Source organism: Heloderma suspectum, chromosome 1 (genome assembly GCF_057233095.1).
Source record: "Heloderma suspectum isolate Gila_16-S chromosome 1, 16-S_ref, whole genome shotgun sequence".
In the NCBI taxonomy this organism is placed as follows: domain Eukaryota; kingdom Metazoa; phylum Chordata; class Lepidosauria; order Squamata; family Helodermatidae; genus Heloderma; species Heloderma suspectum.
Window position 1 is genome coordinate 153,964,126 of NC_139458.1, and position 16,788 is coordinate 153,980,913.

General features: G+C 44.7%; 1 protein-coding gene across 1 annotated transcript in view; it reads right to left on the bottom strand.

Moving 5' to 3' along the window:
- Positions 1-16,788, bottom strand: part of ADCY5 (adenylate cyclase 5) — a 333,434-nt gene that overhangs the window by 31,900 nt on the left and 284,746 nt on the right. Inside the window, exon 12 of the mRNA XM_084807397.1 lies at positions 12,175-12,262. Within this exon, the coding sequence (XP_084663523.1) occupies positions 12,175-12,262 (88 nt within the window). The remainder of the gene's footprint in view (positions 1-12,174; positions 12,263-16,788) is intronic.

Genomic DNA, 16,788 nt, shown 5'->3' on the forward strand with positions numbered 1-16,788 from the left:
ATTCAGACATTTAGTATATCCTGAACCTTGGAAAGGTGTCAACGTTTTAACAGTTTTCTTTTATTTGATAACCTAACCGCTTGTTATATGATTATTTGGTAATAAATTTTCAAAGCTGTATAACTTAAACAGAAAACCCCAAATCTGCTGACCAGAATATGTTATACTGAGTATGAAAACAATTTTGTCATAAAAATGTGCATTTTGTTGTTCCAGAATTTAGAATGCAGGTGAAGCTCTAGGTCATGAAGCACTAGATCAGGGAAAACAGGGAATACTTAGAATGGGAGAGTTCTGGGCAGTAGATGGTCACTGATGGCTTCGAGAGGTTGGCATTTCATCGGTGAAAGGTTATCTTGCAGGAATACTTCCAACATCACTACCAAATTCTGTGAAAAACTGATTGCTTAACTTTCAGCATACAGTGACCTGCCAGTCACACACACACGTACGTTACATAAGGAACAGAGAGACCAAGAACAAAACCATGAAATTGATTAATTTGGTTAACAAAATGATCTTAATCCAACTTGTTGCAATCAGCCAGTGTTACAGAACTGGGCCAAATGTATAGGTTGGTGTATGATTCACTAGTGTTGCACAGAGGATCCTCTGTACAACTCCACTCAATCATACACCGGCCTATACTTTAGTGTATAATTCAAAGTTAAATAACTCTGGTGATTTGCTTAAGTCTGTGATGGATTATGGCCAAGAACCTTTTTGCTTTCCCCTTTGATTTTATATATTGATATGGTTCAGCCTTATTAGAAGGGAAACGCAAAGGGTACAAGAACGATAGAAAGCCAGAAGCTATAGAAAGGTAATGAGAAATCAGGCAAAAGGCAAGGAAACGTAGTAGCTGTGGGAAAAGGCAGACAAGTGTTCCAGTGGGCCTTAGCTAGAGTGTGAGCCATATATGGGTGACCAACTTCAGTATCTTGGGGCCAGGACTTACTACTGGGAACATTTTTTGGAAGTCCAGCTCTGCTAAGAATGGAGCATCCAATAAATTGTGGACTTGTCTTGCCAACAATTTCCTATCTCAGAAGGTAGAGGAAGGAACACGGGGATCTGCTATCTGGGACTTAAACCTAATCAACAGGAAAGAACTGGCTGATGAAGAAAAGTGGCAGGAACCTTGGAAGAAAGTGGATTATGTCATCTTAGAATTTTTGACAGTGAGCATTGTGAAAGCAAAGCACAATCAGACATGTACCCTGGACTTTAGGAAAACTAAAAGAGCTCAGAGAAAAGTTGGTTAGGATCCCATGGCTAGACATTCTGAAAGAGAAAAGAGTTCAGGAGGGAGGGGAAAGTAAAAAAAATAAAAAAAATGGAATACTGGAGGCACAATCACAAACCATTCCCATGAGAAGGAAAAAAGGGAGACATCTAAAGAAGCTAGGGTGGCTGCACTGGGAACTCTCTGATGAGCTGAGATGTGAAAAGCAGGGTTATGTTTAGCCTGGGGAAGAGAGTATTAAGGGGAGCCATGACAGTGGTCTTCAACCATCTTGAAAGGCTGTCACACCAAAGATGGAGCACGGTTATTCTCTGTTGCTTCAGAGGGCAGGACTAGAACCAATGGAGGGAAATGGCAGGGAAGTAGATTTTGGCTAAATTCAGGAGAAACTTCCCACTGGTAAGATCAGCTCAACAGTGGGATGGACTGCTTCAGTGGGGGGTGGGCTCTCCTTCACTGGAGGTATTTCAGCAGAGAGACTGGACGCCCACCTGTCAGGGATGCCGTAGTTGCGTTCTGCATTGCAGATCTTGCACTGAGCAGAGGTTGGAGTGGAAGACCTGCAAGTTCCCTTCCAACTCTTTGATTCTACGATTGGGAAGAGCAGCAGGGTTGTCACTTAACATGCAATGGGGTTTAATTCCAGATGTTGCCAGGCTCACCATCTGATTCTGTTCTGGCTAAAACTGGTAATCTTAAAGAGCAGAGAAGATAAACCCAGTCCTATAATCTGGTTGCTGTGGAAAAGGAAGGAGTAGGGCGGTTAATTTTTGTGAACCGCCCAGAGAGCTTCGGCTATTGGGCGGTATAGAAATGAAATAAATAAATAAATAAACAAATAAATAAATAAATAAGTAGGGGCATGAAAGTAGCAAGCAACGAACCCTGGTTTTACCATCTGGAATGGAGCACCTAATTTTTTTTAAAAAATCCAAATCATGCAGCAGAAAGGGGCAAACAAAATAGCCAAGTCAACAGAGAAGGTATAAAAGTAAGATTCCTAATTCCTACATTCAAGCAAACTGTTCTCCTCACTCTCACAGATTACATCAGCACGTCCACAAACTGGACCTGTGAATGCAAGGGTTGAATGGGTCACCAACCTACTGGTTAACCCTCTTAAGAATAAGTTAATCACAGTATACCTTGAACCTAAAACCTAGTTATTCTTTTGGGGGGCACTTTTGTTTTTACTATGTTTTCAATTAGCAAAACTGACCCTGTTGGAGATGGAAGCTAAGTTCTTATGAGTAACAGCTCCTCTCAGAAACGCAGAAGCTGAGTCAGAGTGGGTCATCAGAATGTTCAGGACCGTCAGCAGCCTGCAATAAAATACTTGGATGCTCAGACAATAGTTCAGAGCCTAAGCATTGAAGTCAACATGCCATGTAAAGGCCATAATTTTAGCTGTAAGATTTGTCACCGGGTGTTTCATTAGTCACTACTAGCCAAAGTAGCACGTTTCTGCTTAGTTGAATTTTTCTCCTGAGAAACAAAATCAAAGAATATTCCATGTTCTGGCTAAGGTTTATACCAAGGGTGTGGAACATCAGGCCTGGGGGCCAAGTCAGGCCCTTGGGGGGTCCCAATGTGGCCCTCCAGGGTTCCCCAGCGGGCCCTGCCCCTGCCCCCATCCCCTTTCCCCTAATCACCAATTGTTTGGTGGCTTCCTGGCTTTTGTGTAGTCTTTTTGCTCAACCTAAAAGGTTGAAATGCTTCTCCTAAGGGTTAGCTGATGGCAGCAAGAGCTTGAAGCTACAGTAGGCTGGTATGTTTGTTATTTTGAACCTGCCCCGTTTGCCTTTGGCCCCCCAAGCCTCCAGGAGCTTCCCCAAAATGGAATTTGGCCCTTAGGCTAAAAAGGTTCTCCAGCCCTGCTTCATACAGTAGACAAAAATCAGGGGACTAATATATGGAGATGCTTGTTACATCAGGTTGGGGGAACCCCTTTTTGAGGGCCCCGGACAAGCACATTGGGACCACATGCCAGTAACCCAGATTCTCTGATAACTGGAAAACAACCTCTGAAGATTGGCTTGTCAAGGGCATAAATGAAAAGCATGATATTGATTAATTAACTAATTAATTAATTAATACTGCAATATGCAAAAGAGATCCTTAGGGTGCAATCCTATGCATGTTTAGACATGTTGAGGCATGCTGGGATTTGTAGGACTTTTTTCTGTCTAAACATGCATAGGATAGCACCTTACTGAATCACAGAATCAAATGGAATGGAATTTAGAGACCATCTTAGTCCACCCCCCTGCTTATTGCAGGATGCAGGTACAGTATCCCTGACAGGTGGCCATCCATCCTCTGCTTAAATATAGTGGAGAATCCACCACCTGTTGAGGCAATCTGATCCACTGTTGAACCACTCTTACCATTAGGAAATTTATCCTAATATTTAGACAGAATTTGCTTCCTTGCCATTTCTATCCACTTCAAACAAAACTATCTATATTTGGAGAAATGCACACAAAATCATTTTCCGTGAGGACTTAAAATGCAAATTGATTCACAAACAGGATGGAATGAACCTTAATCTGGAAAAAACTGAAATCGATAGAAACCTAAACTGACAGATTTGTCCAACCCTGTCCCTCATAGGAGTTGGTTCCCAGACCCCTCACCATCCCGGTCGCCCTTCTCTGGATGTGCTGCAGTTTGTCAATGTCCTTCTTAAAATGGGCCATTCAGAACTGGACACAGTACTCCAGATGTGGCCTGACCAAAACAGTGTAGAGCAGAACTATTACTTCCCATGATCTGGGCACTATGCTTCTGTTCTGGACAGCCATCTGTCAGGGATGCTCTGACTTGGATTCCTGCATTGAGCAGGGGGTTGGACTCGATGGCCTTTAGGCCCCTTCCAGCCCTACTATTCTATGATTCCATGAGGCAGAGTAAGATTGCATTAGGACACAATCCTATACATGTTTAGACAGAAAAAAGTCTTACAACTCCCAGCATGTTGCTGGGGCATGCTGGGAGTTGTAGGCTGGGGCATGCTGGGAGTTGTTGGGAGTTGCTGGGAGTTGTAGGACAATTTTTCTATCTGAACATGCACAGGATTCTGCCTTTAGCTTTTTAAGCAGATGCATCGCACTGCTGGCTCATATTCAGCTTGTGACCCACTAAAACACTTAGATCCTTTTCACATTACTGTGCCCAAGCTATGTTTTCCCCATCTAATACTTATGCCTTTGATTTTTTTTGTACCTAAATGCAAGACTTTACATTTTTCTGTGTTGAATTCCATCTTGTTGATTTCAGCCCCGTGCTCCACCCTGTCAAGATCCCTTTGAGTCTTGATTCTGTTTTCTGTAGTGTTAAATTTGTAATCTTCCAGCTTTGTGTCATCTGCAACTTGATAAGCATCCCCACTCATCCAGGTAATTTATAAAAATGTGGGACAGCCCAAGGCCTAGGACAGAGCCTTGTGGCACTTCCTCCTGGTTGATGCAGAGCCATTAACAATCACTTGCTTACAGTTGCTCAACCATCTGTGGATCCACTTAATAGTAAAGCATCCAACCCACATTCTATCGCCTTGTCAACAAGGATATCATGGGAAATCTTGTCAAATGCTCTGCTGAAATCAAGATATGCCATGTCCATATCTACCAGACTAGTAATTCTATTTTTTTTTTAAAAAAAGAGATAATGTTGGTCTTGCATGACTTATTCTTGATAAAACCCTGCTGCCTCCTAGAAATCAATTTTTTCCTATATGTTCACAGACTGACACTTAATCTGTTCTAGAATTCTGTCCAATATCAGTATGAAACTGACCAGTTTGTAGTTTCTCAGATCTGCCTTTCCCCACTTTTTTGAAGATGGAAACAACTTTTGCCCATCTCCGGTCTCCCAGCACCTCACCTGTTCTCCCAGAATTCATAAAGATTATAGACAGCGGCTCTGAAATAATGTCTGCAAGCTCCTTCAGCACCCTGGGGTGTAATTCATCTGACTCTTGATACTTGAACCATTTAGACTAGCTAGGTGTTCTCTAACCATTTTCTTACATATCCTAGGCTGGAAGTCCCTCCTTGAATAAATTATCTGTGTGTCCTAGGGTGAACACAACTCCCCTTGTGGTAGAGGACTGAAGCAAAATAAGAACTGAGCAGTTCCACTTTCTCTGTCACCTGTTAACAACGAACAGTGGACCTCCCTTGTTTGTCATCTTGCTCTGAACATAGCCAAAGAAGCTCTTTTTGTTGTTTTTAGTATCCCCTGCAAGCTTCGGCTCATTCTAGGCTTTAACCTTCCTGACACCATCCTTATAGGTTCTGGCTACTCTATCATACTTATCCTTGATTTTATGTCCCTCCTTCCAAACCCTATACATGTCCCTTTTGAGTCTCAGCTCATTGGAGAGCTGTGTGTGCAACCATGCTGGCTCCTTCAGATGTCTCCCATTTTTCCTTCTGGTGGGAATAGCTTACGATTGTGCCTTCAGATCACTTTTCAGAATCTTGCATCCCTCCTGAACACTTTTCTTTCAGAATTTCTAGCCTACCCAACATCTCTCTGAGCTTTTTGAAATTGGCTTTCCTAAAGTCCAGGGTCCACCTCCAACTGTGCTCAATTTTCACCGCTTTTGCTATCAGATTCCAAGATGGCATGTTTGCTTGTCCCCAAGGTTCACGGCACCTTTACTTCATCAACCAGTTCTTCGCTGTTCATGAGGAAAGACGGGAACTGCTTTTTCATGACTCAATAACATAGTTTATTCTTTGGAAAACAATCCTATACATTTGGACTAAGTCAAGAGATATCTGTGCTCTGTTAGGGCATGTATTCTATCTTGGCAGTGAATCCATTGTACACATGCACTGATGCAGCCCAGATTGAAAAGGAAATTTATCAAGAAAAGGCCAATACCTGTGAAAACTCTATGGGACTTTGAGGAATGGAAAAGCAGATATAGGGCAGTTGTCATACAGATGTGTCATACAGAGAGCTTCGACTATTGGGTGGTATAGAAATGAAATGAATGAATGTGTATGAATCAGTTTACAAGCTTCAGTGATAGGAAAAACTGCCAAGATGGCTTTGAGTGTTTTCTCCAAACACTGATATTGTCTGTTATAGCAACATGCAACTGGAGATTGTACTGTCCAATACAGCCCTCAGGGGCTTTCATCTGGCCCAAAGGATTGCCCCTCATCACAAGTACTGTCCCCCTTATTATGTAGCTTAACCATTTTCTTCCATACAAGCCAAGGCAGAGACAAAGACTGGGTTCGGATGAACACAGGGGTAAAAGAAGCCATCATGGCGTCTCCCCTTGTCCCTGCAATTGACATAATTACCCACAATGCAGCGCGGATTGCCGTCTTGTCTGAACCTGGCGGTGTGTGTGGCGGGGGTGCCTTCTTACCCATGCCACAACCCATGGCTTGTAGTAGGGGTTGTGGCATTGGTAAAAAGCCACCTCCACCGTGCACTGCACATGGTTCAGACGACAGGGCAACCCACGCTGCATGATGGGTAATTATGCAAATCGCAGTTGTGCATGCAACACACACAGGGACACGGGGGAGAAACCACTATGGCTACCCCCATGATCATCTGAACGCAGCCACAGACTGGTTTCACAGAACACACTAACCCACATTTGGTGGTTGTTGAACTGTGGGTTGTTTGTTGACCTGTGGGTTAGCGTGTTGTCTAAACCCAGGACAATTTCTGCAGGGTGGCTTGTTAACCATGCAGTATGCTTTATTTTTCTTGAAGAAGGCACCTTGAGAACGCATGATTTGTTGCTGGGCTGTTTAGGGTGATTTATTTACTTTATTTATTATTTATTATTAAATTTATTAATCGCCCATCTGGCTGGTCACCCAGCCACTCTGGCCGATGTACAACATACAATTAAACAGTTCAAAACAATAAAATTCTACAGTAAAAACATTTTCTAAAATACCCTAACCCACCCCAAATGCCTGCCTGAACAACCACGTTTTTAATGCACGACGGAAGCTCACTAAAGAGGGGGCATGGCGGAGTTCCCTAGGGAGGGAGTTCCACAGAGTGGAGGCCACCACAGAAAAGGCCCTCTCCCTCGTCCCCACCAGTCTAGCTGTCCTGGCTGATGGGACAGACAGAAGGTCATCCGAGGCTGATCTTGTTAAGCGGCCTGTCTGGTGCTGCTGGAGGCACTCCTTAAGATAGGCTGGGCCGGAACCATATAGGGTTTTAAAGGTCAAAACCAACACCTTGAATTTGGCCCGGAAAACAACTGGTAACCAGTGCAACTCCTTCAGCACTGGAGTGATGTAATCTTGCTGGCGGCTGCCTTTAATCAGGCGAGCCGCCGCGTTCTGTACCAGCTGCAGTTTCCGAACCGTCTTCAAGGGTAACCCCACATAGAGCGCATTACAGTAGTCTAAACAAGAGGAGACCAGGGCATGTACTACTGATGGGAGCAGATGGTCGGGAAGGAAGGGGCACAGCCACCGTATCAGATGGAGTTGACACCTGAGCCTCCATGGACAGCTGGGAGTCCAAAATGACCCCCAGGCTGCGGACCTGGTCTTTCAAGGGTAGCCGTACCCCATTCAACACCAGGTCAACATCCCCCAGCCTCCTCTTGTCTCCCACCAAAAGTACCTCGGTCTTGTCAGGGTTCAGCTTCAGCTTATTCCTCCCCATCCAGCCACTCACCGTCTCCAGACATTTGGACAGGGATTCTATGGCCAACCTTGGTGAAGATTTGAATGAGAGGTAGAGCTGCGTCTCATCCACATATTGATGACACCGCACCCCAAACCTCCTGATGATAGCCCCCAGTGGCTTCACATAGATATTAAATAGCATCGGGGAGAGGACGGAACCCTGTGGCACCCCACAAGTGAGTGGCCACGGTCCGAAATCTCCTCTCCCAGTGCTACCCTCTGGTACCTGCCGGAGAGGAAGGACCGGAACCACCGCAATACGGTGTCTCCAATGCCCAATCCCTCCAGGCGGTCCAGGAGGATACCGTGGTCAACGGTATTAAAAGCTGCTGAGAGGTCGAGGAGAACAAGGAAGGAGCATTCACCCCTATCCAGAGTCCTTCTCATATCATCTACCAAGGCGACCAAGGCCGTTTCTGTCCCATGCCCAGGCCTGAAGCCCGACTGAAATGGGTCTAGATCATCAGTTTCTTCCAAGTGTGCCTTCAACTGCATCGCCACCACCCGCTCAATCACTTTGCCCCAAAATGGCAGATTTGAGACTGGGCGAAAGTTGTTCAAAAATTGAGGATCCAAGGAGGGCTTCTTTAAGAGCGGTCTTATCACTGCCTCCTTGAGGGCTGATGGTATCACTCCCTCCTCAAGGGAGGCGTTCACCACCGCCTTGATCCCTCCACCCAGTCTCTCTCTGCAGCCCATAATGAGCCACGATGGGCAAGGATCAAGTAAGCAGGTGGTCGGCCGTACAGATGAAAGCACCTTGTCCACTTCATCAGGAGGAAGAAGCTGGAACCGATCCCACAAAACCGGTTTGCCACAGGCCGCCTCTTGCTCACTAACCGTATCCACAGCGTGCAGAGTAACACACCGAATCTGATCAATTTTATCTGCAAACTGCCTTGCCAAGGCCTCACAGGAGGCCTTAGAATGCTCCAGTGGTTCCGGAGCCACAGGACCGACCAGGCTCCGGACCACTTGGAACAGCCTCCTGGGACAGCACTCTGCAGACGCGATGGAGGCAGCATAATATTCCTTTTTTGCTGCCTTCACCGCCACGTGATAGGCTGAAGATACAGCTCTAGTCCGTGTCTGATCGTCTTTGGAGCGAGACTTCCGCCACCAGCGCTCTAGCCGTCTCACCTCCTGTTTCAGAGCTCGTAACCGCGGATTGAACCATGGTGCAGTCCGAGCCCTGTTCAGGGGGAGAGGGCGTTTCAGAGCCACCTGATCTAATGCCCCAGTGATTGCGGCATTCCAGCCACCCACCAGCGTCTCGACCGAATGGCCGTTGGTGTGCCCCGGAGAATCCCCAAGCGCGTTCAGGAATCCATTTGGATCCATAAGACGCCTGGGGCGGACCATTTTAATGGGTCCTCCACCCCTGCGGAGGGGTTGTGGAACCGAGAAGTCCAACATCACCAGATAGTGATCTGACCATGACAAGGGGGTGGTGGATATACCCCCGACTTCCAGATCACTCCCCGCTTCTCCAGAAACAAACACAAGGTCTAGTGCATGACCGGCTACATGGGTGGGCCCAGTTAGAATATGGTGCAGCTCCCAGGAGGCCATGGTCTCCATGAAGTCCCGAGGTGCTCCTGTGAGGATGGCCTCCGAATGTACGTTGAAGTCCCCCAACACCAATAAGTTAGGGGACTGTACACGCACATCAGAGACCACCTCAAGCACCTCGGCCAGGGACTCAGTCGTGCAGTGGGGTGGATGGTATACGAGCAGAATCCCCAGACTGCCCTTCGGGCCCAACCTCCAGTACATGCACTCAGCAACCTTGGTCTCCCAGAGAGGGGGGTCTGGTGAAGACCAAGAACTCTTGGTAGATAACAGCCACTCCCCCTCCCTGATCCCCAGCCCTCGGCTGCTGTTCATACGAAAATCCAGCTGGACACATGGCTGCAAGGGTTGGAGCAGCAGCCTCGGCCAGCCAGGTCTCCGTAATACATGCCAGGTCTGCACCCTCATCCAGGATCATGTCATGGATAAGGGAGGTTTTCTGGGTAACAGACCTGGCATTGCAGAGCAGCAAACGAAGGCCAGAAGATGGGGTCACGCCTCCCCCAGCCATCCTTTGGCTCTGGACAGGCCCGGAGCAGGGGACAGATACTACACATCTCTCCCTTGTTCCCCTTATCTGGCATGGCCTGCCCCTAGCGCTCCGCCAGCGCCTGCTGCCCAGCCTCGGTATGCTCTGGCCCCCAACACTCCCCCCACTGCCTCCATCAGGTGGACACATGCCCCCTTGCTCCCGCCTATCAGGCAGGCTACCCACCCCTAAAAACACAATAAAATCCCCCAGAAAAAACAACAGCAACAAAAAAACAATTAAAAAAATCCCCTTAAAAATAACGCCAGGCAGGAGTCCACAGGGAAGGCCTGGTGGTGGTGGCAGCGGCGGTGGCGGCAGCAGCAGCAGCAGCATTTACAAGCCACCCTGTGGAAAATGTCCCAGGTTCACACAACATGAACCCACAGTTCAATAAACAACCCTCAGTTCAACAGCAACCCACATTCAACCACTGAGTGAGGATTGGCATGTTGTGTAACCAGCCCCATTGTCTACTTCCCTGCGAAGAACAATAGAGGATTTTTGAAGTCCAAACTAAATTTGATATATGGCTAAAATTATGCTATACAATGGATGCACAGCCAGATTTGAAAGGTATAACCAATGCCCCACCAGAACATAGATATCTTTTAACTTTAAATAGCGGCTGTTGAGGAGTATGATCAGGTCTGAGGGTGCAGGGGGGAGGAGAGCAAGGGAGAGTCCTGTTGTGCGAGTGGAAGCTTATTCACTTGACGTTGGATGTAGCCCAATGGAAATAACTCCCTTCTCTGCAGCTTCTATTTGGCATGGGGAAGAAGCTGCTGGTGCCATTGGCAGCTTCTCTCCGATACTGAATGGGAACTTTGGGGGGCAGGCAATTTTCACTGGGACTACACCAGGTGGAAAAATGTTAACCCCCCATCCACATGTGTTCCACAATTCTGATCCCGATTGGGAGCCCTTATGGCTACTATCTGAAGTTTTTAAAAAAACAATCAACACCAAACTATTTGTATAATGTAATGTGTAGTTTGTCCCTAAGATGCACAAGGGAAAACCTATGGCAGAGCCTCTATTGCTATTCACATAAGGTGGGGTGGGGGGAAGTAAAAGAGCCTTTTAGTTGTGTCTTGAAATGAATGGCTGAACGGCATAATTACGGAAGAATGCAGCCTAACATAAACCCATGTATGCTGCAGGGAGCTCCTTGGAGGAAGAGGATTATACAAATGTAACAGAAAGGGATAAAAGTTTGAAAGAAGCCAGACTGAAGATTTTATTAGACTGTAAGGATCTAAAGGTATGTAAAACCTTTGCACATGTACATACAACATATACGTGTCTATTGTTTGTGAGATGGTGGCATGGAGTTGGCATGGCCATAGGTCAGAGGGAATAAAGACCTGCAAATAAAGCAACATAGCAATAGTGCCTATACATGCAGAGTGGTCTGGAAAGTTACAAAAGAAGTACCTAGCAGTGTACAAGAATACAGAAATGCCAGTTTCTATGTTGAAGGCCAAACACACAAAAATAACATAGGCAGAGTTCAGAAGGTTTTCACAGAAACCAGTATTATTTGGAAAAGGGCATAAAAGCTTGCATAGCTAGAAGGTGGGCACCACTTGGAAAAGGCTGGAACAATGAACCTATCAAAAGTCCAAACATATGGCATGTCTAATTGGGACTTAATCCATGTTAAGGATTATTGATCAGTGGTGTGGTTAAGATTGGGAGGTGTCACTTCTGACATCTGGAAATCTAGGAAACAGAGGTCCCACTGCTGATGGGCACAACTGGCCAAACTTGGAGAAGTTTGTAAGACTGTCATTTAATTCTCCATTATTCTACTGGGTGAGTATGAGATTTCTATTTCTGTCTAATACATTTTCTTTTGATTCATTTTAAAGAGTCTGTACCATTCAGCGCAATAATATAGTCAGCTACCAAAAACCAAGTATTTCCTCTGCACAGAAACATCAGTAGGACACCTTGTGCAGTTAAATGGGCATTCAAATGGTTTCATCTGCATCCTGTATGCAGTCAATAAACAAAACAAATTTCTACAAGATGACAACAACAGCAGCAGCAGTAAGAGGATGTGTCAGCCCAAAAACTGGCAGGCTAATCTAAACCTCATTTAAAACAAGGACATTTAACTTAATATTACTCACCTTTACACAGGAGTAAATGACAGAAACAAACACTACTGTAGTCAGGATCACAAAACAGGTCAGGTAAAATCCCAGCATAAACACGGAGCTGAAACCAGAAAACATAACCACATGAAATGGGCATAATAATGAAAGCGGTAGAGTATAGGCATTGGCAGACATAGGAAGAGAGGATATAGAACAACTGAGAGCAGGTCAAGTGCAATCCAGCAGCTCCTTTAAATTATAAACACACATGGTAAAGAAAAGCAGAAGCTGCACCTTCTACAGGAAACAACATCCTGCTGGGCTTATCGTTCTGAGAGTGAAAAAAATATTTTATGATTAGAGCAGGCCAATACTCAAGTTAGCAGTAAAGAAAACAATAAACCTGGAAAGCAGCTTAGTGAATTCGATAATGGAAGCATGTACAACCAAGCACTGTATTCAATTCACACTGCTCTTAATCTGCATGCCCTATTAAAATTCCAAAATCCAGAAACGATTTTCATTCTTATTGGTTCCGTTTAAAATGATCCAAAGCTTTCATATGTTGTTGCCATCATCATTATCATCATTACATTTAGTATTAGTGAAGCACTTAAAAAAATGAGTACAGGGGAAAAAACTGTCTTCCATTGTACCACTGTCTGCTAATTTAAACAACTCTCATCACTCCTTCTGTTTACATTTTTTTATTATCAGTTTTCTGTAGTCCAGAGAAAAAGGAACTAGTTTTACTGCCTGAGTTACCAGCACTCAGGAGCCCTATTTCGAAAAGGCAGAGAATATTCTGTTTTTAAATCTTTTTATTCTTAAAAAAAGAAAACGGAAAACAGGAAAACATAACATCTACGAATTTAATGATGTATTTACATAACTCATTTCTATATAAGTGGGACGTGCAATAAAAAGTTGCAGTGTTGAGTGCAACTTTTCAGCACTCCAGCCAGCCATGCCTTATTTAGGGAACTCCACTCCATTTTCCCTGCTTCCCCCATTTTCTGTTCTCTCGCCACAACAGACACTCAGTATTCAGTAGCCAGTGAGCATAATCAGTCCTCATTGGGCTGCTGGGGTTTGTTTTTTGCCCCCTAGCCTTTTTCCCCCTAAAAGTTTTTTCTATGTCTGCAAACCTTGCATGCTGATCTCTCTCTCTCTCTTGTTTCATAGTAGCCCTGTCTTTTAGCTACACAGCCATCATAAACTCAGCACCTGAGCTTGCTGTTTTATATCTAAATTAAATTTGTGCTATATCCAATACTATAAAAAGCAAGGAAATGTTATGTACAAAAAGCTTTCAACTCTTCTCTCAATTTAATTGATTGCATTAACTTGGTACTAGCAAGATAGAGAATATTCTATGTGGAAAATCTATAGGAAGTGAACTTTAAAATTAGCATTTAGTGTTTATCTGCACAATATACTTATAACAGTTTCAAACCAGTTTAACTGTGATGCTTTCCTTTAAAAAATCTTAGGAATTGTAGCTTATGCTGAGAATTATGTGCTGAGAATTCTGTTAGAGATGTGTAGTCACACAACCCACCCACACAGAACTACAGTTCCTTGCTTTCCCTCAGAGTCAAACTAGATGAGATGCTGGGAGGTTCATAATCAGATCTCCTACTGCATGTTCAGCTGCATTCAAAACAGTCACACAAGGGGATTTGTTGGGGAACAGAGCTGTGTGAGGGGATTTTTAACCCTTATCCCTGTGCCATTTCCCCTGATTTAGGGCTTTTCTACATGAGGCATTTATCATGCAGTTGTCATTCCCTACTCATGGTTGTTTATGGGCTCTTTAGACTACATCATGACCCTCTGGTTTCGCTTCTGTGTCTATCTAGCACTTTTGGTGAGTTTTTTTCAAGCAAGGAAAATGCAGCATTTAATTGTGAACGCAAAAGAAAGTGCAATTTCCTCTTGTGTGTTTGTGCTATTCCATACACCATAGTGCCACCTAGAGGTTATGTAGCAGAAAAGTGAATGCTCCTCATATAGTTCTCAGATCTCAATTCTGTGACAAAACTGAAAGTAGATACAGTGGATTAACAGCCGATTAACTGCCTCTCCCCATTTAACTGCTCCCCTCCCATTTAAGCTGCTATTTCCCCTGAGGGGCATACATCAGCTTCAAATGGGGGAGGGGAGCATGGGATTTAGATTAAAGATCCCATCCCTCAGCACTGTACCCCAATCCAATTCAGCCTCCTTTCTCCTGCTTTGAACCAAAAAACAACGGAGACCTGGTCACAGATCTCCCAGTACCTAGTTTATTTTGGCCCTCTGGTGAGGGAATGACTTTAACAGCAATTTACATCTGTAACTTAAATATGTCCTTTGAGTATAACTGGCAAGGTCATTAAGTGGGGGTTTTTAATGGGTAAAACTTGCATCAGTCACAACTACAAACAAATAATTACACATGGTTTGATTGTCAAACCACATTACATACCATATTCATTAATTCCTGGGTATTGTATGGGTGTTTTCTATGAAGGAGGCTTGTACAGAAATAACTAAACAGTGGAAGAGCCTTGGAACTTACTTTTACATACCCCATTAAGAAGGCCTCTTGCTGCAGGTTTTTGCCAGCATCACCTATTATGTTGGTGCAAGGGAACTGCTTCAACAGCACACAGAATATTTGGCAAATCAGCCATCATCAGCTCTGCCTCTTTCTTCTTCATAAGCCCTTCACTGCTTCCTTCCTACGCTGAAGAGATGCCCTTTGCATGTCCTGGCTCCATTGGGGAGACTCTTTTAACTGAATAGTGGCGCAGCAGTGACAGTGATGTCTACCACCCCAGCAAAGAAGGGTGAGCCAGAGCAAGAGGGCAACATGCCTTTTTGTGCCAGTGCTGGTACCACTGCACTGAATCTGATGGTCTGCAGGAGACCATGGGGTCCAGGTTAAATGGGCTTATTCAGAGTAAAACCCGCAGTTCTGATTAGAATAGCACCATTGTCTTTGATTGTAGAATTTACGAGTGACAAATTTTCAGGGTGGGTTATTATTTAAAAAACAGCAAACAAACCAAACAGCTCCCCCCCCGCCCCAGGGCCCAGTCTCCTCCCCTCCTGCCGCTCAAGCTCATCCATAATTCAACAGCCGTGATTATGATTATCATGCTCGGTAACATTAAGGCTAACCACATGAAAGCCAGCTGGGTTTAATGCTCTTTCCTGACTACAAAGAGCACTTCCACTTTCTAATTTATTCACCAGGCTTTTGCAGCATTCCTGCTGATTATAATAAAACTATCACTGCAATTTTGCTGAGAGTTTTAGCTTCAGAACCCCTCAGCCCTCTCCACTGGTAGCTCATGAACATGTATAGTCTTGAAACACATATATTCCCATACAATGGTACAGGCACTGGTCTGGTTCAGACATAAACAATTTTAGTCCAATGAATCGTGAGGTTGTTTTGGCTGAGAATAAACCTTGTGTCCCACATGCTCCACTCTCACTCCTTTAGTGTCTAGTTTTGAGGAAGACATCGTGATTTCTTAAACCACAGGTTTTTTGTGATGTTTAAACTGGAAAAGGGTAGTTTAAGTGCTCTTACAAACCTGGTATCTTCTTCAAAGCAAGGGAAGAGGGAGCATCTGAGCACGAGGCTTGTTCTTGATCTGATAAACAATGTTTTTTTTGCAATGGAGGGCATAGTTTGCTTTGTGGGATCTCCTTGGTTTTTTGTTTTTTTTTAACTAAAACTCTGAGATCCATCCAGTAGAACCTGGTGCAAAAGACTTAACACTTGGAGTCAAACTACACAATGCATTAAATGTTAGCATGCAGCTGACCCTTGCTTGCTTTCTTACTCTAAAGTAAGTACACAGGGCCCTGATCCAGATCAGGACCACTGCACACAGATAGGGGAGGTTTAAATCAGAGGTGTTGAACCTCAGGCCAAATCCTGCCCACCTAGGGTCCCAGTTCAGCCCTCTAGGGCTCCCCACAGGGCCATGCTCTGTTCCCCTGGTCCCACCCTCTTTCCCCCAACTTCTGATTGTTTGGTGGTTTCCTGGCTTTTGCAGTTTTTCCTCATTCTAAAAGGTTGACATGCCCCTCCTGTGGATTGTTACTGGTAGTAAGCTTCAGCCCCAACATGACCCCTAAGAGCTTCTCTGAAACTGAATTCACCCCTTTGGGGCTGAAAGAGGTTCAGCATCCCTGGGTGATACCCAGCCACTTGTTTCCCAAATCCTGCCCCCCCCCCACACATACGCATTGTCACATGGGGGCTAAAAGGAGGAAAAAGGCCTCCATTAGCACCAATGAAGCCTTTTTCCCCTCCTTTTTTTGCAGGGGGGGGGGCTTGCTTTAGAGTGCATAAGAAAGAGAGGGTCAGCTGCATGCTACATATTTAATGTGTTGTATGGTTTGACTCTAGGAATTAAAGAATTCTGATCCCAGGAATTTGTTTGGAGTACCAGAACTTAACTGAGCTCAAAACCTTTCCACACAAAAATACACTCCAGTTTATCCCAAGTCTCTTCATCTCAGCAGTAAACATTTTAGGGTGTGGGCTGAGTAATTTTTGTGCTCCTATTGTTACATAACTGGGAGTCAGAAATCCTTGCTGATCTATTGCAAATCATCCCCCAATAGATCCAGATCTACATC